General features: G+C 37.7%; 1 protein-coding gene across 3 annotated transcripts in view; it reads left to right on the top strand.

Annotated features, from left to right (window-relative positions):
- Window positions 1–17,001, top strand: part of CCDC178 (coiled-coil domain containing 178) — a 321,895-nt gene that overhangs the window by 191,116 nt on the left and 113,778 nt on the right. Inside the window, exon 21 of one of the 3 annotated variants that reach the window (XM_084780437.1) lies at window positions 9,693–9,840. The exons of the other annotated variants lie outside the window; for them this stretch is intronic. Coding sequence (XP_084636563.1) covers window positions 9,693–9,815 — 123 coding nt within the window. The 3' untranslated portion in view covers window positions 9,816–9,840. Of the gene's footprint in view, window positions 1–9,692; window positions 9,841–17,001 lie in introns of those variants that run through there. 3 annotated transcript variants of the gene reach the window in all.

The raw sequence follows: 17,001 nt of genomic DNA on the forward strand, positions 1-17,001 counted from the left end.
TGTTACTACAGGAAGAGGGGGAACCCAATAAAATTTCATATTGACCTATTACTGTATTTCATTTGCTGACAAATAAATTTATTACTCAGGAAGAAAACATGCTGATCACAACAGTGTAAGAGGAGATAAATAATTTGGTGACTCTGTAGATGTCTGACCCTTGGTCAGTGTGCCAGGACTGTCATGACTGCTAAATGAAATTAGGAAAGCTTCCACAAGGTGGAGACAATAAAGAATATGGGTGTAGTGTGGACGGGCCTTAGAAGCATCTTTTAGTACTCCCATCCTGTGATTCAAATCAATGGAAAACTACAACAGGCCAATTACATCAGGATAGAATGACCATCGCTTTTCATGGGTGAAGGCTTGAGTCACCACAGCAGGCACAGAACCACAACCTAAGTCATTAGAGAAAGCAAATTCATATCCAAAGCGCCCATTCCATACACACAAAACCATCCTACAGGTGCCCGTAAATTATAGTATATTGAACAATCTATGAACAAGGCCTGAGATTCCTCTTTCTTCATCAACTTGTATTAGAAGACCCCCTATAGGGCAAAAGCATAGAAAGAAGGAGAAGGAATCATCCTTTCTATCTGGGAACAACTGTTGTAGTTCACGCTCCTTCTTTCTAGCCATCCTGTGATTGTCCCTTTGAGATTTGCTAAGTCAGTCTCCATAGTTTTGTGAACTAACTACTTATAGTAGAAGGATGGATGAATAAATGAATAATAGATTATAGAAATTTAGCTAATACATGACAGAATGGAGAGATAGACAGAGGGATAGATTGATGATGGGTAGATGATAGTAAAGTAGAGATAGATGATGAGTAGATTGATAGTATATTGATAGTAGATAAAATTAAGATAATAGATGATACAGTCTATGTCAATCTGTCATTTTTCTAAAGTGACATATCTAAAGTTAACAATGAAAATTGTTATGAGAAATGGTTTTGATGTTTCATTGTTTTGTACACATCATGGTGCAAATTTGCACACCTTTAGATAGTACATGTCACCTGCTAGAGATGGTCTCTTAATGTGAATCAGAGAAACAATATACTCATAATACGTAACATTTCTGACAGTGGAATACGGCACAACCTCTAATCACAAGTGAAAAGAGTATACTTTTATCTAAAATCATTTTAATACATGAGCTAGTATCATATCAACTATTGCACTCTGTGCCTACTTGTATGCATTGTGCTATTGTCCAAGTGCCATGGAGCACAAATTGTTTGTCTATATGAGCACCACCACAAACACATGACAAATGGGCTGTGCTATGTCAGGATAGCTATTGTCAATACACAACAGTGATTTATGAGTTTTCTCATAATCTTATGGGACTTCCAACATATATGTGGCCCATTGTTGATGAAAGTCCTGTTGTACCACGTATGATATATGTCTTCCTATTCTTAATTTCCTGACTGAACCTAAGATCCCCACCATGCAGTATATGCACGTTTTCTCCGTGCATTCAATTAACACTAGCCTATGTGCTGCTGTGAAGGGATTTTGCACATGCAATTAAAGTCCCAAGTCAGTAGCTTTTTAGGAAAAGGAGATTATCCCTGGTGAGCCTGACCTAATTAAGTGATCCCTTAAGAGTGAATGGGCTTTTCCTGGTGGAAGAAATTTAAGGCAGGAGGGATGTTTTGACAGGACCCTCGCTAGTCTGGGCCTGAAGGAGGAGTCACACGCAAAGGTCCCACATGCACACCAAGGAGCTGAGAGCAATGCAATGATCACACCCAGCAAGAAATAAACTGGCTTCGTCCACAGTCTGAGAGGTCTGGAAATTTGACAGGATTCCTGTGCAGTCCCTAGATAAGACTCACCTGTGTGTTAAATATCAAGAGGGTCTTATGACCTAAAGAACTGTAAGATGGTAAGATGTTGTTTTACCTGCTCAGTGTGTAAGACACCCATGCAACGGTAGAAAGGTAATCTAGAGATCCTCTCTTAAGTAGCCACAGATTCCCTTCTGTGAGCTGAATGAAATTCCTGAGATTATGAAGGAGCCTTTGGAAGCTTCCTTTGGCCCCTGAATCAGATGTTCTTGGCAGCACAAGCTGGGGTAACTTCCACATTTAGTTCCGCCTTGCATTTCCCAGATGTCTCTGAAAGCCCTGGAGGCAACCAAGGGTTAGCAAGGGAAAAGTGCTCTGTAGAGCTCAGTTCTGCACTTGCCAAGCTTGAGAATCTGTACAGCAGATTCCAGGCTAATGACTACCAGATCTGGCTAATAACTGTAAAAATTAATCTAAGTATGATTCCTCCATGAATGTCATCAGAAAGTATTAGGATACTTTTGGGATAATATTTTCTATTTGTTGACTTTGGTTTGGCATTCATTTAGTCAAACACATTTAGAGTATTGAAGTTCATCTAATTTGTAACACAGCCATCATTTGTGCTGTGATAACTTGGGTATACTTCTTCTGAAAAGTCCCTTTTAGAGCATTTCTTTAAGAAAATACTGAGAATGGATCTGGATTACTGCTGAAACATTGACCCCTTTAAAGTGCATAAACAAGTCTACCCTATGAACATATACAGGGGGAGGTAATCCCCCTCAGGAACAGTCATAGGGGAGGGGAATAAGGGGAAAATGGGAGGGAGGGAAAAATGGGAGGATGCAAGGGATGGGATAACCATTGAGATGTAACAAGAATAAATTAATAAAGGAGAAAAAAATAAAGTGCATAAACATAAAGGAATTCACCCAGAGTTCATAATCAATTATAGATGACAGCTATGAAGTACTGAAGTCTAGGGGAATAAAAACCACCACATACAAGTGTGGCCTTGCAAGGACAGGTACAGGTGACACAATACAGGTTCTGTATATATGAAGACTATAAGCCAACATATTATTGTAGACTCTCTGGGTATGGAAAGAATTTTCTGGTGATGACAGTTTCAACAAGTTTTACATTTTAGGATTGCTATTGATTCTAATAGTTTTAAAAAGGTTGTTGAGAACTGATTTTTTTTTCTCATAAGATTAGCTTACAACAAAGCTTGCAAGAAAATTCTTGACATACTGCATTTTTATAAAGCAAGTTATGTAAAAAAATATTAAGAACTGTAATTACACATCATAACATTACACCAGTGCTTGGAAGCCCAGTGCTTTGGCAGACTGTGAGCAAAGTATCCATGGGTAGGAAGGCTGGAACCAAGTCAGTAAGAATTACATCCCTTGGAGCATGCACATTGCACTAATAGAATGTAGAAACAAGTAGGCATTGTCTGTAAAAATAAAGTTGATTGTGTTTCATGGCAAATTAATTAACACCCCAAATTTTAACTCTTTTGAATGTCTCATGTTTTGGCATTTGCAGTCCTTGGCTTCAGAAAAATAAGAATAATTGACTTAGGATGCAAACTTCCTTCAGCAAATTCTAGAAGATAGATAGATAGATAGATAGATAGATAGATAGATAGATAGATAGAGTCATATATTGGAGTACATTTATGCATATGTAGTTCATGCACATAAGTATACATGCATAATTTATGACTATGCCCACAGTTCCTATTACTTAGCTACATAGGGCCTCTTACATGCAGACCAATAACCTTTCAGACTGTGATCTGGGCCAGATGTTCCTGAAGGAATAAGGCATATAATGTACCTAATTTTTGCAAGACTACACAATAGGTAGATACTTCCTTCTCACCCCAGCTGGTGATAGTCTATGCCCTGAAGCATAGAGATTTATAACCCTTGTAATTTTACCCTAAACAGAGCAATTGCAGATGCTACTCCATTGTATGATTTTAATTAGTGGTGAAAACTCAGCCAGTATGTTAAATGTCAACATAATGAATTTCAATTGGGTGAGATTCCTAGAAACCTTAGCAATTACTGATATCACAGATTTTATTTATTTGTGATTATTATCTTACTCTAAAATTATGTAGGAATATTATAATACAGCCATTCTTTTTTTCCAGAAAAAATCTAAATACAACAAAATAAATATATATGCTTTTGTTTCTTTTTCCCCCCTGAGACAGGGTTTCTCTGTGTAGCCTTGCTGCCTTTTTTTCAAAGAAAAATATCTTTAAATATATCAAGTGTTATTGATTTTACACAATCTTCATAAAATGGTTCAAGGCATAAAATACAATATGGTTCTCAAAAGTAATAACGTTCAAGAAAATGGAGTTAGAATGTAATTAATTTTGCTTTCCTATCAGCAGACTTTTGTTTTCTTTTGGTTTTGTTTGCTTCCTTGACTCCTAGTTCTGCCATGTTGCTCAGGCTCACTTTGAAGTTCCAACCCTACTGCTCCTGTATCCTTTGTCTTAAGACTGTAGATGTTCTGCCCCATGCTTTGCTCAGAAGAGGGAGGGGGCTAGCGTCAGGATGTAAAGTGATTAAATAAATGAAGAAAAAAATATGTTTAGACATGGTCACTTATATTCTCTTCTGAAATTAATAACATTTATTCCTAGAAACCACAATAAAGAGGAGTTTAACATGTAATATAATATAACAAATGAGTGACACCTGGACACGATGGTACACAGCTGTGATCAGAACCTCAGAAGGCAGAGGTAGCTCTTAAGTTGGTGGTCAGTTTACTATGAATACTAAGAGCCCATCTCAAAAATAAAAATGAATAGGTAGGGCAGAGAATTTGGTTTCAGTACATCTTCTTGCATGGAGCATGGGGCCCATGCATGTTTAATATAAGATATGAGAATGTTTGGAATATGGAATCAATTTGAGGAAAGTATGTTTACATAAAGATCATATGAAATTGGTATCACTTTTTATCAAAATATGAGCAGTAACAGGATACTAAACAACCATGATAATGTATACTATCTACAGTAATATTTGAAAGTAGAACAAATTCTTGCTATTTAGCAAAACAGTTTATAAAACTTGATTGGAAACTTTATCATTTATCACTTTGACAATTTAGCTTTGAGGGGGGAAACATTAATATACAAACTCTGCTTCAATGTTCAGGGAAAACAAAAGTTTCAGAAGCACATTCTATGACTTCATCAAGTAGCACTTTAATCAACAATATGACAAAAAGTGGATGGTCTGAACATCCCATCAATCCTCGGTTGTGGACCTGTCCACTTCCACTCAATAATTGTATCTTCATAACTCTCCCATGTCAGCCTGTGAGGGCAGACTTCATTATTATAAGAAATGATAGCACTAACACAGAAACACACAAAAGGCCTACCCTTCCTTCCTACCTCACTGTAATCCTCATATAATTGAATAGAAACAAAGGGAAATTTTTCTACCATCTGTAGAGTAGAATGGAATATGAGAATGTAACTAATCATGAGTAAAGTTGGGTGAGAAGATGTTTGAGTCATCCAAAATTAAAACAATTTGTAGCCTTAAAACATTGATACATTTGTATTATGTTAACACTAAAACGATCGATTTCTAATCGCCATAAATACAAAATAATCCTCACAGAAAGTCAAAATACATTTATGATATAGTTCAGCAAAGTAGAGATAAAATGGTTTAACATGGTGAGATATGGCTCTAAACGTTGTCATAAGAACACGCTGGCTCTGTTTAGTGTTATTTTGTATGTTTATTTGTTTATAACTGGCAAGGCAGAATTGGATAACCTACCTAGTCCACAGAGAAGATGGATTCTTGCTCTGCCAGCACCCATCATTTCACCTAAAGTGTGTCCCTGTGAGATTGCCCCCATCTGCATTGCCATGTTAACTGGTGTTGTCACTGCACAGGTGTTTTAGGCAACCACATTGTTGAGGTTTCATGAGCACAGCTTTCCTGTCATAGGTAGAAGACACAGTCTTGCATCAAACGCCCTGGTCCTCTGGCTAGTGTGATATTTCTGTATTCCCCCACCCCAACTGTGTCTCTGATCCTTAGGTATGTATAGAGGTTGTATTGTAGATATCAATTGGGTCTGGGGGCCTCCTCATGGTCTGTTATTCTCCACATTTTAATCACTTGTAAATTCTGTAATAATCTCCAACTGCAGAAAAAAAGAAGATCCTTTGATTAATAGAGATTTTAGTGAATATAAAAGCGATCTGTTATGATCTTTTATTAAGGAACATGTACCAAGTTTACTACTCTTCAACTTGTTCATAAAACATAGGGATAATAGTGATGTGTATATATTTACACACACACATATATATATATAACATGTTTATAAATACGTTGAATTTGAAGGTTGATTTTGAAACTTGTTTGTGTGTGTAAATGTACATGCATCTTCCTGTGTGTGTCAGTGTTGTGTGCTTGTGGATACCTGTATGTGCACATATATGTGCGGGTCAAAGGATACCATCAATGCTGTTGCTCAAGTGTTGCTCACCTTGGTTTTATTTTTTCTTTCTTTTTCATTCTTTCTTCTTTTATTCTGTTATTTCTAGTAGATTTTTTTGTATTGAGTTTTACTTCCTAAGTTAAATTCTTACTAATTCATACATGATTTTTTTTAGAGACTAGAAAAGTCTAATGTTAGAAATGTATTCTAAGCAAACATTCTGAACAGTTTAAAAAGATGTCAGAATAATTTTACCACATCCCGCCTACAGGAGCAGAAACCTGAAAACAGCTTAAATATCCAAGGTAGAACTAACAAAGCTGTTTTTAAAAAGTAGTAGTTTCATATTTACCAATAGAGAAATACATTTGCAATACAGTGTCAAAGGTGATAATCGAGTTATTAGTGCAGTGTACAAGAGATGAGAATATTTCATGGAAAAGGAACAAGAGCAGCTGTGTGGGGAAGCTGAAGGGACACGTGTGTTAACTGTGGTCACAGTCAGATGGTGGAACAATGGGTGATTTGGTTTTGTTCCTGTTATCTTTAGTTTCTTACATATGTTATTTTTTTTAAATTTGCACATTTGCAAAATTATTTGCAGAATCAGATAACCATCTAATCTTTTAAAAGCTATAGAATGATGCCCCATTGCTCTTAAGGGTGGTTGGGTAGGTTTTGGTTTGCTTTCTTGGGTGATAGCTGTTTAATTTTTATTGGTAATTGGTTATAAGTTATTGTCGGTCTTACTTAGAGAGAAAACAAGGTTGGACTCAGGGATGTCTCTCCTTTGCTTTATCTTTCATTCCTAGGTTTGGAGACAGGGGTTGAAAAGAAAGAAGGGGGAATATAGAAATATATAGGGAGGATAGGACAAAAAGTAGATTAATGAATCTACTCCACAATTTAATGACTTAATTGTACCTCACAAGATAAATTTTAATTCACTAGTATTTTTGTATATACATGTAAAATAAGTTTAGTTTTAGATACATTGGTATAGAATTCAAGTTTAAGATTATTCTTTACACACATTATATATATTTCTACACTAATATGAGGTATTGTACTCACACAACCCAATTATAATACAAGGTTTACTTCCAATACCTTGAAAGTGCTATTGCAGACAGTTTAGGATAAGTAAGTTATATAAGTTAATTGTTAGTTGATCAAATCATGATCATATCAATTACTAGTCTATTTTTATCACAAGAATATACATCCTAGGTGAAACAGATAGGATTCTATAGAAAGATAAGGTAAAATAGTTAGATAAAGTCTTTAAAACCCTCAGAGACATTCAGAATATGGCATTTAAAGATACTTTTATGGCCAGGTGTGGAGTGGATGCCTTTAATCCCAGCACTTGGGAGGCAGAGGCAGGTGTGTCTCTGTGAGTTTGAGGCCAGCCTGGTCTACAAAGTGAATCCAGGACAGCCAAGGCTACACAAGAAACTCTGTCTTGAAAACCAAAACAAAACGAAACAAAAAAGATGTTTTTATTATTCCAAAGATACATTTACAATGAGACAGGTTAACTCCTGGCAACACCCAGCCTACCTCAAAGAAGATGATAAGCATCAAAGAACCTCCTTATGGAGATGGCTTCAAATGTGGCAAACAAGCCACTGGGAAAAATGTCTTCTCATTTCTACCACAGACAGAATTATGCCTAAAAATGGGCAATCTTGGATACAGACAGAGTCTATGGCCAAACTCTGCCAAGACAGGTTAAGCAAGTCCTCGATAGTTTCTGTCTCATTAATATATCTCTCAGATATACTGGGCTAGAAGGCTGAAGATGATGCTCCAACATTATAGAGAGTTTGGGGTGACTGTTCAGGCAGCAAATTCTCTCTGTCATCTTCTCATTTGGGAAGTTGCTAACTTGCACTCCCTGTATACTCAGGTAATTAATTTTATTCCTTCTTAAGTCTCTGATGGGGTTGAAGACCAGATAGTTTAGTTTTACAATTAAACTTAGTTGTTTGGGGGTTAAGATTTTTTTAGGGGAAAGTGGGAGGGAGGGAGGAACAGGATGGTACCAGTGATGGGCTAACAGTTTAGTTGTAATATGAATAAATTAATGAAATTTATTAGATTTTTAGGCTTAGATAGATGTTTTAAGTTAATAATGGCAAGATATGCTAAATATTGATTTACATTCAGAATTTTAGACTCACCAAGATAGGAAAGATGTTTTCTTCAAGGCTGCCAAATACAAATGGCCAAAACACTATGAATGTAACATATATATATATAATTCCTCATTGTTTCATGGCTCTTCTTGTTGTAGGTAGTTTATTGTATTTGTACATAATAATATAAATATATATGTAAAATGTTTTTTAAAATACTTTAAAAAGATTTTTGCACTTGATGGAATTTGAAATTCATCATAATACATAGACTTATAGTTAATGGTGATGAAGAAACACAGGATTGTACATCCTTTCAATTTACCTTAAAATGGAATGGATAAATTGAATATATGTATTTTAAGGGAAGGATGATCATTAATGTGTTACAATTATCAATAAAAATTTAGTTAGGCAAGCATGGCCTAGACTACACTATGTTAGAATTCTCTTGCTGAGGTGGTTGACATCTCACAAGTCACTTCACAGATTAGAAACCACAAGCCATGTGCAAAATAAAAATCATCATACTTAAAACTTTATTTTATGTATTTAATTATTTATGTATTGTTTTTTTGAGACAGGGTTTCTCTATGTAGCCTTGGCTGCCCTGGACTCCCTTTTTAAACCAGGCTGGCCTCAAACTCACAGCAATCTACCCGTCTCTGCCTCCTGAGTGCTGGGATTAAAGGTGTGTGCTACCATGCCTGCCTCCTTAAAACTATTTATTAACACGGTCCAAAGACTTATGCATATGTCATTGGTTTGTTAGCTCTATATGTGCTCTCTATATACACAGAGTAGAATACTTCATTCAGCATCTTTTTAAAATTTTCATCTCTAGAACCTGGCACAATAAATCAGTCATCTCCATCACCATGTCTGTTATTTTTATTACTACTTTTAAGGCTACCACAAACCTTGAAGCTTAAAACATGAAGTTCTCTCATGGCTCTGTAGGTCAGAAGATATAAGTGGGCCTCCCAAGTTAAAATCAAGCAACTACAAGGTTGCTCCCACCCAGAAACTCAAAGAAGCCTGTGTCTCTGATCACCTAGATGTGTGGTAGAGTTGAGACTGAGGTCACTGGAACTAGATGTCTGTTTTCTGTCCAGCCCAGTGTTGAGACCATTGCTCCTGTCTGGACAAGAGTCAGCCTGCACCTGTTGGCTTATAAGGATCCTTCTTCCATATTCAAAGCCATTAGCTACAGAAATGTTGGTATATTTCAGAATATTCTTGGATGTGGGAACCTGTTGGCAAAACTGCTAAGTATATATCTTCTGGGAGGATTACTGGAAAAAGGTGCCTGGAGAATGGAAGCAGGCTTGAGACACACCACACAGCAGCCCTAAGTATGAGGACTCACAATCAAGCTCATGGCTCTATCATAGGATGGTTCCAGCTGCCAACATCTGACGGCGTGCGATGGGTTTCCACTCGAGTGCTATTTTCTTCCGCCAGCTGTTGCTCTAAGATCACTGAAAGGTACAAGTTGGATGATGCCAAATAGTCCTGGAACTGATGGTGCACTTCATGTCTGAAAATAGGCTTTTTCTTCCTCTTCTGGAAGAACTGAAAGTAACTTCTATAAGGAAGTGCGCCGGTTAAGGCCTTGGCTGGGTGTGACTGAGATATGGAACAGCTCTTGCTGAGATGAAACAGAAGAGAGAAGGAGTCTTAGAAACTGAGCCTCACCTAAGAGGAGGGCAAGGCACGTGCTGGAGTTGCCATTGAAGAGACTGTCACTTCCTTCTCCTCAGATCATCCAAACATAAAGCAAATGTATGATTTCTGTGCTCCAAAATAATTTGAATGAGGTCACGTAAATGATGCTTTTGATTCGTGATTTGCAATCTCTACTTGCCCAGAGGGCTTAAATATGTGTCTGTGACTGTAAATACACTCTATAATTAAAAAAAAAAGTCACCTCCACTCATTTTACATGAGAGTCCTTTATTCTTTTTTTAGAATGTTAATCTCTGGGTGGTGGGGACAGAGCATAGCAAAGTGTGCGAATGCAGCAAAGCCGGTGGTTTAGATCCCTGCTACTGTTCCAGAGAAATCTGCACGTACAAGAAGATACAGCACAGAGAGATTATACAGTGAAACGCTCCTGCAAACTAGAGTTTAAAGACCTGGAAACCTTATTATTTTTCTCAGTCAAAATGTAAATGGATAAATTCCCGTGTTTTTAGGTTTGTAAACATGAATCACAAAGGCATCTCTAAACAGCTCAAAAACATATCGTACACACACACACACACACACACACACACACACACACACACACACACACGCCAATCCTGTATAATCCTCTACAAAATCCCACTCACTTGAGAACACTCGGCTGAGGTGGACGTTTTAAAAACCAAGTGGGTTATGTTCTGTACCCCTGTCTCCTTTGTGCGGTGCTCAAGAGGGCACGAGGATTACATGATTTCACTCATCTATTAACTGGAATGATGCTTGCTGAGCATTCTGAGCATCACATGGAAAGGCACAAAGTTAATATGGCAAAAACAGTTCCAAGAGGAGGGGAGTGACTACAGGTTAATAACTATAGTAAAACAGCAGCAGCGGTGTGTGATGCAAGATCAAAGTGCTTGCTGTTCTATTCCTATCACCTTTTTATGAGAAGAGTTTTAATGTTTATCTTTTGTGTACATGTGTGTAGAGACATTCTTGTGTGTACACATTTGTGAGTCAGTGTACATGTTTATGCATGTGCATTTGGATGCCAGAGATTAGTATCCGGCATAGTCTCAATAACCCAATCACTTTTGCCTGCCTTCCTTTCTTCCTTCCTTCCTTGTTTCTTTGTGTTTTTTTGTTGTTTTTTTGTTTGTTTGTTTGTTTGATTTTTGAAGCAGTCTCTGGAGTAACAAATCTGCCTTTCCAGTGCTGGCATTACAAGGTATCAGCCATTCCCTTCATGATTTTTTTTTGCCCATGATAGAAAATTCAAATCCATAGACTTGAACTCAAGTCCTTCTGCTTACATGAAAAGCACTTAAGGGCTAGGATATCTGCTGAGCGTATTCATGAACTTAACCATATGACAATACACAGCACTTACTATATGTTCATTAAGAATTACATCCTGAGCCAGGCATGGTGGCACATCCCTTTAATCCCAGCACTCGGGAGGCAGAGGCAGGTGGATCTTTGTGAGTTCAAGGTTGTCTTGTCTACAAGCAAATCTAGGACAACCAGGGTCTTTCTCAAAGAAACTCTGTCCGAAAAAAAGAAAGGAATTACTTCCCAATAACAAATACTTCTCTTTACATTTTCACAAAACTAAAAGTATAAAATACTACTTCCATAGTTCTGTGGATAAGAAGGTAAATGCACATGTCATGAATTTAACTTTACTTACATTTCCTGCCTCATTGATATTGTCATTTTTCTTTCCCAAGCTGAAATGTCAAGTTGACTCAGAAGTATAAAGTGTCTCTGTGACTGTAACCTTTCCAGACAGAGTGAAGATTGGCAATTGTATGCACTCACTGTCACAATAATACTTATTACATCTGGCCAGGAACAAAAACAAGGCAGCCATGTAACCTCCAACCCCAGGTCCTCCCTCCACAGTGTAACTCTCATCAGGCAACTGTATCTTATTCTGTGAGGAAAAAAAAAGAAGTTAAATGTTTCTTGATTTCAGTTCTTTAAGACATTTGTTTCCAAATGACAATATGGAAAGAAAGAAAGCCTGCGTAGGGGAGAAGTCTGGGATATGGTGCGGTAGGAAGATAGCATCTGAAGGAGGAAGGTTAGAGGCCCAGGATCTTAGAGGCTTGAGCACTCATTCCTAAGGAAGATCTAAGGTGGGAACAGGGAAATAGATTTGGCAGCCGAGGGCCATAATGGTGCCCACAGCCCCCTGCTGTGGCTGAGAGCTGTGTTGATGATCGTGGTGTGGACTGCCACTGGAGGTCTATACTGACACCAGAAACTATGTGAAAGTCCATAAGCTGTAGTGCCACTGACTGTAAAGGACAAGGAAGTGTCTTTTTCAGTGGCATCAATGATTGAAGACGCACAGTTGAGAATGAGAGATTCAGAAGACTTCTGTGACCACCTCTGTCCCCACAAGCTCACCCTCCACTCCAATAAAAGAAGAAGTCTAGAAAGGAAGCCACTGAAGAAAACTCTTAAAACCTGTCATAGGAGGTGGGGCAAGATGATGCACACCTTTCATTCCAGTACTCAGGAGGCAGAGGCAGGTGGATCTCTGAGTTGGAGTCCAGCCTGGTCTACAAAGCAAGTCCAAGAGAGCCAGGGCTACACAGAGAAACCCTGTCTTTTAAAAAATTGTGATATGGAAGTTGAAGTATATCTCTTCACAGTTAATGGATTTTGGCAGGGGTGCAGGGTAGGGGAAAGAACTCAGTTTTGTTTTAGGAGCTGCCCACTGTGAGTTTGACCATGCTCCGATGAGTATGTGGGCAACACAAATTGGACTTAATATTTATTCTTCTTCTTTAGGTGGAGGTCACAAGGGTGGAGTGGACTTGGGAGGATTGGGAAGTGAACATGATCAGGGTGCATTATGTGAAATTTCCAAGTAATCAATAAAACTATTATGTTGAAAAAAAAAACGTAAGAAACTGAACAAGCACAAACTTGAGAAAAGAATAAGACGTGGTGGAAAACCAGCCATAAACATGGCAACTTACTGTGTTGGCATTGACTTTGGCTTCCTTTGTTGTCATGCACAGCTGTTTTAATAGAATAAACCCAGGGCACTTGGTCCTGGGGAACCTTGTCTTGCAGATACTTATTTACAGAGTTGCTTGATGTTTGGTATACCTTGGGTTAGAGTTACATGGATTTAAATGTATCTTTTTTTTTTCACTTAACCCTACAAGGAGAATGTGAACACCGCCCAAATCATATACCCCACATACCCAAATCAAATCAGGACACCCCCATATATTGCACTATAATTTATTTCAGCCTCTTCAATTCTTAATCCTGATTTCCTTTGAATCATCCGTTGGCCTTTCCCCATGTGCCGAGTCGTGTAGAGACTGTGATTCTCTCACCTTGTTCTCTGCTCCGTGCTATGGTTTAAAGGTCACACAGGGTCACTCCCGTGTGTGTTTACACCATCTCTTCCAACTGATGTGCAGTGTGAGGTGGTAGGACAACCAAATTCTACCTAGCCATTCTGAAATTTACCTGCAAAAGTGAAAATCCAGCCTGGCAACATAAGGACCACACTGGACTCTCATGGTAGAAGTTGTAGATTCAAAACCTGAGCAGACCTCTAGCAGGCTTTCCATGAAATGCAGTTAACCAAACAAGACATGGGTACAAAAGACATTTGAGCATTATCACATGCATCTTGATATGTCTGGTGGTTCTCTGTGAAATTATTGAATCCATTTTGAGTGCTTTAAAATGTTCGCTATTTTTAAAGAGGCACTCTTGAAGTTATTATTGATTGATTGTCCCTGCCTCTTGCAGTATTTGCCACTGCCCAAAAGAAAAAGATATTTCTTATGATAGTGACCCCTCACACACAGGCCTAACTACACTTCTAACAGACCTGGAATGTGAAGTCAAAATTGCAGCTTCATTGTGACACACACTGGTACAGTAGTTAAAGATCTAAAGAAGAGGTTGGTCAACTTCCCCTGGAAAGGAACAGAAAGCACCTATTTTAGACTTTGAAGTCCAGTCCATCTCTACAGTTACACTGCAGCTGTAGAGGTAAAATAGCTACATGAAGTATGTAAATACATGTAAATGAACTGGTATGATGGTATGCCAGTGAACTGCACTTAAGCTGGAATGCATAGACTTGGCTGCAGAGCCATGGTTTGGCCATCCCCCCACCCACCCACAGATATTGTGAATCAGGTTCATTTAAACAGTAGAGTTATCTCAAGATAAGAGCTCCTTCCAGTGTTTTGGATCCAATTTATACTTAAGGTACATTGCAAGTTCTGAAGAGTGACCCAAAGTATTGAGAAAAAATGTTAAATAGACAGAGATATGTGTGTCCCCTTCTTTCCCAATGAGGGGGATCACTGAACTAAGAATATCAACAGAGAAAATGTATGAATGGGGGACTTTTATCAGGCTGTGAGTATCTGGCATTGGCACCCCTGTTTTGTGCTCTGAAGGTGCTATTGCAGACTGTTCAGTATAATTAAGTAATACAAGTTAATTGTTAGTTGATCAACTCATGGCTGTGTCAATTACTAGTCTATTTTCATCAGAAGAATATACATCCTGGGATTAACAGATAGATAGGATTCTATAGAAAGATAAGGTAAAATAGTTAGATAAGGCCTTCAAAAATCTCACGTATAGAATATGGCCTAAAGATATTTTTATGATTTTAAGGATCTTTTGACAATAAGACAGATTAACTCCTGGTAACACCCAGCCTACCTCAAAGATGATGAGCATCAAAGAACTTCCATATGGAGATGGCTTCAAATGTGGTAAATAAGGCACTAGGCAAAAATGTCCTCATTTCTGCTACAGACAGAATTCTGCCTAAAATTGGAAAACCTGGGATGCAGGCAGTCAATAGCAAAACTCTGCCAAGGCAGGGTAAGCAAGTCCTCAATAGTTCCTGCTTCACCAATATGTCTGCCAGATATAGTGGGTCAGAAGGCTGAAGATGATGCTCTAATGTTATAGAGAGTTTTGGATGACTGTCTAGGCAGCAAACTGTCTCTGTCATTTTCTCATTTTGAAAGCTGCTGACTTGCACTTCCTGTTTACTCAGATAATGAATTTTATTCCTTCTCAAGTTTCTGAAGACTGGATAGTTTAGTTTTGCAATTAAGCTTAGTTGTTTAGGGGTTAAAATGTTTTTAGGTCTAGATAGAAGTTGATAAAGATAAGATATGATAGATACTGATTACATTCAGAATTGTAGACTCACCAAGATAGGAAATATATTTTCTCCAAGGTTACCAAATACAAATAGTCAAAACACTATGAATGTAATATTTATATAATTCCTAATTGTTTTGTGGTCCTTTTTGCTGTGTGTAGTTTATTGTATATATTTATAATAATATAAGTATATGTGAAAAAGTTTTTAAAATTTTAAATAAAAAATTTAAAAGAATATTTCCATTAAGAATATCTAGATTCTTTGGTCTTAAACTTATGTAATTTTTGAGGCTATTCAAAACGAAGAGCATTCAAGTCATTAGTTTAGACTCAGTAGGGCTGCAATGCAGTTAGGTCTTAGATTAGGAACAGACTGAGACCTGGAAAGGGTATTGGACTCAAACTGAACAATACACTCATACAGATGCAATAGATGCAGATGTGTGATCTAGGACAAGAACTGACCCACTTGTCCATTTCCACACCATCAATGTAAGAAGATTGGGAGGCTGTTCTGTTTTTGTTGGTGGCAGTTGTCTGGTTGGTTTGTGTTTTTTGTTTGTTTGTTTGTTTGTTTTTGGTTGGATTTTACTTTGTTTTGTTTTGTTGGTTTTATTTTGCTTTTGCTGCTTTCAATTCTTATTCCTGAAGGGACTACGTCATGTATTAAAACTAACTTGAAGATAAAAAAAATGACAGTGGTTGTGTGATACGCCACTTTGTAGTAATGTATGACAACCAATTAGCATGTGTTATTTTATAGCAAAAGGAATTTATTTTCAGTCTGGTATAATATGAACGTGGACATGACAATGAAAACATTCAAAATGAAGCCTTACCCACTCACAAATATACCAAAAAGACCAGATTAGCCAATGTCATCAGCAACACAGGCAAAAATATTACAACTTTATGTACTAGGGTGGGTAGGCACACATAGGTACTCCTCACAGAAGGGGAGCAGGAGGGAATCTGAGGGTGAGGCTGGGAGGAGAAGAGGGGGAGGTGCAGCTGTCAGATGGTAAAGTATTAATTAGTTAATAAATAAAAAGTTACATCTTTAAATTGTTCAGCAGTTTAATTTCTACACATACATATCCATGTGCTTACCCTTTGTCCTTTTAGATTAAGCTCTCTCTGGTTTGTAATGGCGGCTCTAGGTCCGTTCTCGCAGTTTCCACAGTTGTGTAGTACAGTGTCCCTTTATGATAGTTATCATTCCTTAACTCTTTTCTGCTGATGACCTTTTAAAGCAGCATAATTAGAGTAAGTTGTGGTTATTGTATCACAATGTGCATCCCATGGGCCAGCAAGGCAGCACATTAATTCTCTGCATCACCCGCTCGGTGTGCAGTGCCATCAGCACAAAGATATTATTCTTTGTAATTACATAAAGAAAGGGTCTATTTAGTGTTAACTGACCTTTCCATGACTGATCAGCCTTTGCCACCAGTGAAGTAGAAATGTACATCATTAAAATGTGAGTAAATAGGAAACCCTTCTAAATCTTAAACTGCTTGAAGCAGGACTTTATCTGGAGGAGAAAATGGCTATTGGGCCTTTCATTGAAAAGTAGCACCCTCAAAAATATCTTTAATATATAAACAAATTGGGGAATAATTAATTTGAAATAATGAATGAGAATACTTTGCAAGGTAAATGTGAATGTTTCCATGC

This window comes from Acomys minous, assembly GCF_964271855.1.
Source record: "Acomys minous genome assembly, chromosome: 4".
NCBI lineage: Eukaryota > Metazoa > Chordata > Mammalia > Rodentia > Muridae > Acomys > Acomys minous.